At 30.0% G+C, this 8,872-nt stretch overlaps 1 protein-coding gene across 1 annotated transcript; it reads right to left on the reverse strand.

The window, feature by feature from the left end:
* Positions 1-7,681: 7,681 nt before the first annotated feature.
* gt (transcription factor giant) lies at positions 7,682-8,658 on the reverse strand. The gene has a single exon (XM_088205886.1). The coding sequence runs from the start codon at positions 8,632-8,634 to the stop codon at positions 7,867-7,869; it is 768 nt and encodes a 255-aa protein (XP_088062012.1). The 5' UTR covers positions 8,635-8,658; the 3' UTR covers positions 7,682-7,866.
* Positions 8,659-8,872: the final 214 nt, after the last annotated feature.

The raw sequence follows: 8,872 nt of genomic DNA on the forward strand, positions 1-8,872 counted from the left end.
TATTTGCTTATTCTATATATATTATTCACAGATGTAAAAATGTATTTTTTATTTTAACGATTAAGCTGAACTCAAGCTACTTTCGTAAAGCAATGAGAGCATGTATGATTTTTTATCTGACGCAGATGATTCTATGCTAAAATGCATGTAATATAAAATATAGAGTAAAATAATACATATTTTTATTATGGTTATAAACTTATTTTCTCGCGCGTCTACTTTCATAAAATACAACAATAATTATTTTATGAACATTTCAAGTTATGTGATTGTATAAACTACATTATGTGATTGTATAAACTACATTTTCCATAAGTTTTAAATATAGAAAACTTTCGGGTATTATATCTTTATTGATTTTTTTATATAAATAGAATAGAATAATATTCAATATTTAGATTTAAAATTTAATTTTCGGTGCTTTTTCCGTAACCATATTAAGAACAAATAACTGCATGTTTTTAATAATAATCTTCAATTGTTTATCTGAAAAATATTCACTTTCGTTATTTTTTTCAAAATTTATCCAATATTACATAGTCCCAAGAAGTGCAAAAAAATGGTATTTCTTACCTACAATTCGCATAAACCCTTTTCAGGTAAGCATAATAGCGTTTTTAAAAATCAAACATCTTGTCATAAATGCGTGTCTCCTTGCGGCGGGTGGCCATAGTGGACAAAAAAACAACAAATTTTGTCCACTGTTGCCGGAGGCGGTATACTCTACAATCCGCATTTACTGTTCTTATGCGTCGGTCGCCACCATTGTTCTGTCTGCTTGTATGCAAAATGGAAACAAGCGAGAGCCAAAAATATGATAAAAATACAAAGGATTGCAACTGTGATCTTTCATCTATGATATATAACCATTTAAGCCATCTTTCTGAATAGTCTTAGTCATTTTTGATTATGAATAAATTTATGTAAAAGTAGCTACTCTGATAAATACACATATGTATATATAACATAATGCTCAAACTCCAAAGCTGCGTACCAATAAACAAATAATGGGTACAAGTCTCTGGAGAAAATCGCAAACGAATAAACGCAATTCCACGTTTCTAATAAAACTTTTTCAATATACAACTTCAGGCGAGGGTTAACATTCATCATTTCCAATTGTTTATTAGGTAGTCGATAGTGAATCGCGAAAACGTGTGCCGTGAAGTAGCACATGTGTGAATATTGAAAGTTAAAAATATGAATGCATTAATCAAAACTTTATTTTGTTCAGGATTGTATTATACAATATATGTATTCTTTATTTATAAAATTAAAATTTAGAAATGCCTGTTCTAAATAGCCTACTTCCACATTTATTACTCTAAATAATTTTTCTATAGAGCAATAAATTTTACAGCACAAAGTAATTTATACAGTTATGATGTTTTATATGATGCGTTTTTTGTGAGGTGTTCATTATGTCTGATTGACATACCGAATTGGTACAGATTTACCCCGTTGTAACGTATTGGGCTTATGTATATCAGTTGACAACAGAAGGTTGAGAATAAAATAAATAAATAATAATATTGCTACGCAATGTATTTTTATTATTTTTGTGATGCCAAAGTTCAGATAGAATTTTGTCAAAATAATAAATGTGTAAGCTCGATTTATAAAAATCATGCATGACGGTAATCACGGCACAATGTTAATTCTAAAATCTCGTGTATGTTAAAAAAACATAAACCCCTACTACTCAGTACATTAACCCTTTACTTTTTATTTTTATTTTTGGCTCCACGAAAAGTGGCTTTAGTTCAGCTTCATCACTTTTATGATTAGAATCAATACTTACAAGATAATTAAAATTAGACCTAAAATATATTTTTTTTTTTTGACTGCCGTTTAATACGAAATATAATATTTACATCATACTATTGTAAAAACAAACTGAGCTCGTGTTTAATTTGTTAATTACTAATTTTTCGATTATTGTTTATTTTATTTGCATAAAAATCGGTAGAAATGATGAGCAAATTATTTTTTTACAAAAGTATGATGTATTTATTAATTTAGTTAATATTTTACTTTTATAGTATGCAAAGAGCTTAATAGTCACCTTTTGATTTGGCAAGGTGTTGCAATACCTATGTATACAAATATATATTGACAAATATCGACTCTCTTATCCTCTCTATGAATTACACCAATAATTTCAGAATACGTTAAGTTTACGATTTAAGATAGTAGTGTGTATAATAGTTAATAATAATGTTTGCACCACAACTATGATACTCATGGTTTGAAACCACTGTCTCAGAGTTAGCTCCATCCTGTGCAACAATGCGTCGAGTTTTGGCGACGCAAAAGAGTTGCAAAATGGCAAAAAATAACGGTACGCACATAATAGCAAAATGGGAATAGACAAGGAAGACGCATAGCTTAATTCGCCCTTTCACGCCGAGCTCCTATCAAGGGAATGCCATCTTAATTCTAAACGCTTTACAATTTAACTCGTTTTGCACCTTGCATACCACAAATGGCGATCCCTTCTCGGGAGATTAACCGTGAAATGCAAAAAGATATTATGATGAATGAAAAGATTATTCTTGCGAATATAAAGGAACACATGAGTGACGCACATTGTCATATAGACGTGACCGGTTGTCTTCTAATAATGCGAAAATACGGTGGGCATGCATACCGTTTGGTTGGTGGCACTGTTGTTGATGTAGTTTAGCGTCAGGTTGGCAAACGTTACCCGTTACCAGAAAAATGTGTATTTGCATCTGTTCTTGGGTTCCGTTGTTATATCACACCTATAATATATCTATACACATATCTTCTATGTATAATATCTTATATAAGAAAAATCGGAACCGTAAAAGAAATTGCGAAATTTATAAATTCACATTTTTTAAATAACATAGTTAATGTGGAAACATATAATATATGAAAATTTAGTAACAGTACTACATAATCTAAATCAAAAACAATGAACCAGTGGTATAAAATATAACTAATACCCGAAAAAGCTGGGTTCGAAAATGTTATGTATGTTTTTCAATTTCTATCGTGTCCGGGTGATCGAAATTAGTGATTATTATATAATTATAATTCCGATAGATTATTATATGTTATATTTTCTAAATCTCACGCTATGTATATCGTGATGAATAATTGAAATAAAATCGACTTAGATCTTTCATAGTGACCGTTGTAATCATAGATAATAATTAAAATATGTCACTAATTTACAGACTGATTTCAGACTGGTGTCTCACTACTTACTTAGTAGTTGTTTATTGTGTTTTTTACCCTCTTGTAACGCATTGCGCTGAGGCCTGACTTGTTTCAATGGAAGGTTTATAATAAATAAATCATTAAATATTGTAAATCCGGGTGATATATTTCAAGTGGATTTTTTTATATATAATCAGTGACCTAAAAATCAAACTAAAATGCAAAGATGCATAAATTTTTTAATTATCACTTTCATGCATTATTTTATACTACTAAAAATTTAATCAAATATAAATGTGGCATCAAAATTATTATCATTGATATAAAATTCTATATATTTTTTATTACAAATTCGGTATTTAAAATAATCTCATTTACAAAAATGGTATATTGTCAACAATTTAACAAAAAATGAACCCTTGTTAATAAAAAAAAAAATTTTTTCAGATTTTTTAAAATCAATGACTTTCATAATATCACTATAATTATTAAATTATGTATTTCGGTATAAAGTCTAAATTTTTAAATAGCTAATAATCGGTATGGTAAATGTGGGAGATAAGGCAAAATTTATAATCCTAATTCATTTAATTTCACAACAGTAATTAGTGAAGTATGCTGCATCGCAGTATCATAAAGCAATATCGTTTCAAGTCTATAGACCAAAATCGAATGTTCAATGGTTAATTTTCTATGCATGATTTAAATTTCTCTATAAAATGATTATGCTGTAAAAGTCTCGCAATGCTTAAGAATCGATCGATAAATAATTCTCTATAATATCACTATACTGTCACCATATTTTTTTCGTGTCTAAGCTAGGTTACGTGGCATATTTGCTATCTAACCATTGCCATGATCTCCTCTGGTAATCGCAGGTAAAGTTTATCTTTAAAAATGTTAAACTATTGTTTCTGATAACTAATGAAGCGCAAATTTATATACCTGCTATTTTTTCCTTTCGATCAGTTCGTGCGACCTTTTTGCTTATTTTTATTAAAAATTATTTTCAATATTACTCATTTAAATTGTCCTCACACAATAAAATTTGATTGTGAATAAGATTTAAAAAATAAAGAACAAAACCCCATTTGTGAAATAAATAAAAAATAGTTATGTACTACATATGCCTTGTTCCAATCACTGTCTGTTGACCTAATATATTGATCCTTAAGTACATACATCAAAGCAATGGAGTAAAGTATCAGCTTACAGGCTAAAAAAATTGTGAAGGATAAATTTATGGGTTGGTGATTGATTGCCTTTTTAACACAAGTGAAGACAACTAGCGTATGAATGCCAACAACCAGCTAAATATTATGTTTAACGTTATAAATAAAACTCTTTTATAGATAAAATATACTCATTGCACAAAATAAATATAAAGAGATAAAACATAAAAGAATGCCTTACTGGAACGCGATCAAGATATTAGGTTTACTTACCGAGAATAAAATTTCCGAATAAATTGCGAACAACCGATACGAAAGTCTTCACGCATGCACCACTTCGCATTTCAAGACATAATAAATACGAAAACATATATGCTTTGAAATAAGCAATAAATATTAATAAAGGACGCATTTTGCGGAGAGACTTTAGTCATTTAATTTTTTTTTTCCGTAAAAAATAAATGTTACGAAATATTTGACCCGGTACGCGACAATTGGGCGACGGACAAATGGGCGATTCCGGTCAATTGGGCGACGGTCAATTGGGCGATGGTTATTTGGGCGACGGTCATATGGGCGACAGAAATTTAAAAAAACTTGCACGCTTTGCTTTATTTTGAATATAAATAAAATATACATTAAAACGAAAATGTATATTAAATGAAAAACAATTTTATTTTCAAATTATTAACTCATATTATAATTATATGCAATACCATGTAAATATTCTATGATATTTTTTCTATTGTACCTCAAAACTTTAATAAAAATTCTTTGGTCTATTCTTTTCATAAAGATATCCATTCCAAAAATATTTTTCCTTGTCTTTTTGACTTAATATGTCTGAATTATCCATTTATAAAGAATATAAACTGTGGTAACTCAAATTAGTCGCTCTCAACAATAATCAATAAAAAACAATTATCTATAAATAACACATATAATATAACCCACATGTGAATATAAAGACACATACTTATTTTCTTGCTGTACTGAATTTTTTACCAAAAACACAATGACACTGTGACAAAGTGTTTTAAAACCACGACAAAAATAATTTTCAAAGACGCAACGAAACTTTTTTCGAATGTTTTCAGTCAAAATTCAAAAGTATACTGAGCGCTAGTTATGGGTTTTTATATTTATATATAACTACCCTATCTAATTTTAAATAGATAACTGTAAAATATGCGATTTTTGTGAAATCCCAAAGTTTATTCTCACATTAATTTCCAAGGCTCAAAACATAAAAAAAATCGCGGAAAGGGCAAAATCCACGATAAGCATTTATCAGCGATAGTTCTAGCTTATTATATTCATATATAACCACTCTATCCAGTTTAAAATAGATAACGGTAAAATATGCGATTTTTGGAAATTCCAAAAGATTGTTCTCACAGTAATTTATAAGTCTCAAAACATAAAAAAAATCTCGTAAAGGGTAAAATCCACGATAAACACTTATCAGTATCTAGTTCTGTGTTATTATATTTTTATATACCTATCCTATCTAATTTAAAATAGATAACTGTAAAATATGCGATTTTTGGAAATTCCAAAAGCTTGTTCTCACAGTAGTTTCCAAGGCTCAAAACATAAAAAAAAATCGCGTAAGGGCCCACTATGAACATTTATCAGGTAGGTATTTATAATAAAATTACCGACTTAAGCCGTGTGCTTTAAGTGTTTTATGATATCGGGTAACTCTCTTAAATTCTTGAATGAAAAAAATCAAACTGTTTAAGTGATATTTTATGATTAAATAAGCACAAATGATAAGTAAATATATACATACTATATCTTATGTAGGTATATTATATTTTGTTTAGACCGAATAATGTTTTCATCTTTTAATTCTATTATAAAAAATATTACTTATATTTTCGTATGTACGTATATGTATATATATATATATATTTTAATATGTATTAAATTATGTAAATTATTTAATTAATTATAGGATCATGATTTGCTACACATTTATTTGTAATGCATTATTATTGTATCGCCCAAAAGACCGTCGCCCAAAAGGCCATCGCCCATTTGTCCGTCGCCCATTTTGAATCGCCCATTTGACCGTCGCCCAATCGCCGTCGCCCAATTGACCGTGTCCCATTTGACCACATAAAAAAATAACTATAAGAAACACCCGTATTCGTGTGTTACGTATAAATCTAAACGGTTTTAACTTTACTATTATTTCAATATTTGTTTTATTTTATAAACAGTGTGTCATCAATCTGAATATTTTATGTAATACAAAAATAACTATAATTTATTTAAAATAGATAATATTAATGAATAAGTATTTTTTTAAAGAGTGCAATGTATTTATAACATAATAAAATATACTAAGCTGTTATTATCGTTCGATTTTAATAATATTTAAAATAATCCTTTTATTATTAAAGAATCATATAAAACTGTATTTTTAAAATGGCGTCATTTATCAATACCCAACTGACAACCAATAAGATCCATTTATTATGGAAAAGGGTCCTACTGAGATAGAAATCACCCCTCATATACTCGCCCCTAGTGTTCGATGTTGACCAATGAATGCATCCCTCTGTTACACAAACTGCCCCCAATAAACCTTTGAATGCATTTCATCAATAAAACCTTCGGGGGTGCGCTTTTATTGGACATCATTATGGTAGTGCAGAGGGGTGTTGCGTTACAAGAGCTTCCTACTGTTCAAGGACTTCCGCAACACTTTTCCTGGTCAGGGATGTGTAATGTTTTATTAAATAATAATTTTATTTTCTAAAAATTCAATTCATCTAGTAGAAGTATATTAAAAAAATTGATGCTGTGTTGTTTATTATGGTAAGATGAAAATACTATGTTTTGCCAAATAAATGATATTTTTTATTATAAACGTATAAAATGTATACATAAGACAATTATGTAATGTTATGCTCATAAAATATAAATTATTATATTTTTTATATTATATTATATATACAAGATTATTAATATATAATGATATTTTAATAAAAACAATCCGCAAATAACTTAAAACGTAATTTTTTCGCTTAAATACGTAATTTATGTTACACAAACGCAAGGGAGTCCATATACGCACGATACTACCATTAAAAATAAATTAAACTATTGCGTCAGAATTATTGTTGCGTGATTAAAATTATACATAGTTTAATTGTACAATGTTTTATATTTATAGTCGTTTTAAAAACATTAATATATACAACGGGTGTTATTATTAAAATAAAACCATTAAATATACTTAAAAATAATATTGCAACTGTTGTGACAAGTACAACATTGACAAGAACGTAATATCACATGATTACAAATATAAAATCGTTATCAAAATTGTTCAATGATGAAATGATAAATTTTACCACTAGATATAATACATATTGAGTTGAATTTAACAATAACAATTAAATTAAAATCACAAATTTGCGTGAAACACAAGAACACAGGCTCTCACTGTAAAACCAAAAAAAAACATATTACAAAAAGTAACACTTTTCCGTCACTGATTTGAATTTTGAGACGGTAGAACTATGCCCAAAGCCGCTAATTGATTTTTAGCTGCATTTAACTCTACCCTCATCTCCAAGAGCTCTCTTTCGAGAAAAGCCGCTCTAATCGCAAGTTCGTCTTCTTTGATTCTTCTTCTATCCCTGGACTTTTTAGCGGCTTCGTTGTTCTTCTTTCTTCTTTCTGTGTAGGAACTGTCTTTGCTTTGGTATTTGGACTTTCCATCGTCGGTGTAATTATTATTCGTGTTGACCGTCCTTCTCATTCTAGGATTAGAAACCGTCGGCTGTCCGCCGTTCGCTTTACAAATTTGTTTTAACATTTCTTCCCGGAAGGCTGTAAATTTCTCGGCGGAGTGTGTATCTACAGATGCGAATCCAAGGGCTAAGCTCAGCGGGTCCTTCGGATAAGCCTTAAAAGGCCTCGTTGCTTTGCCTTCTCTATTTGTCAAAGGCATGGTATAGAGCGGCATTGAACGCTGTGATGTATCCGATCCAGCTTCAGATGCGATGTCAAATTCTGCGTTTCTCGGAGCTGCATTTTGATTCAATGCGAGACGTTGTTGAAATGCTGCGTGTATAACGTACTGACTGAGTTGATCAACTCCAGGATAGCCAGCGCTGAACGATGCTGGCGATTGTTGACGTGAGTGATCTTCAGGGCTGGCAGAATTGTACATTGATGTCGGGCTTCCGTTTTCATTGTGATAGTTTTGATATCTGCTTTCATTGGCGTTGGGAGACGATTGTCTGAACTGCATTTCAGCATAATTCGGGTTCGGAGATTCAGCTTTGGGACGCGATGACATTATTTGCTCCATGGAATGATGCTGCGACGATGCTCCGTTTCTATCCAAATAGAACGCAGCGGGTGGCTTCCTCGACGTGGATAAGTCAAGCACTCCAGAAGCAATGTTGCTATAATCCATGGTATATGATGAATGTGTTGAAGTCATATTTCTATAACAAAAACAATAATAAAATATTAAAAGTTGAAAT

The sequence above is a fragment of the Plectrocnemia conspersa genome, unplaced genomic scaffold (assembly GCF_051122295.1).
Source record: "Plectrocnemia conspersa isolate PC_06_02 unplaced genomic scaffold, ASM5112229v1 ptg000002l, whole genome shotgun sequence".
Lineage (NCBI taxonomy): Eukaryota > Metazoa > Arthropoda > Insecta > Trichoptera > Polycentropodidae > Plectrocnemia > Plectrocnemia conspersa.

Bases quoted from the DNA above. Each gene is read 5' to 3' on its own strand.
- gt (XM_088205886.1), bottom strand. From the start codon at position 8,634: ATGCAGTTCAGACAATCGTCTCCCAACGCCAATGAAAGCAGATATCAA.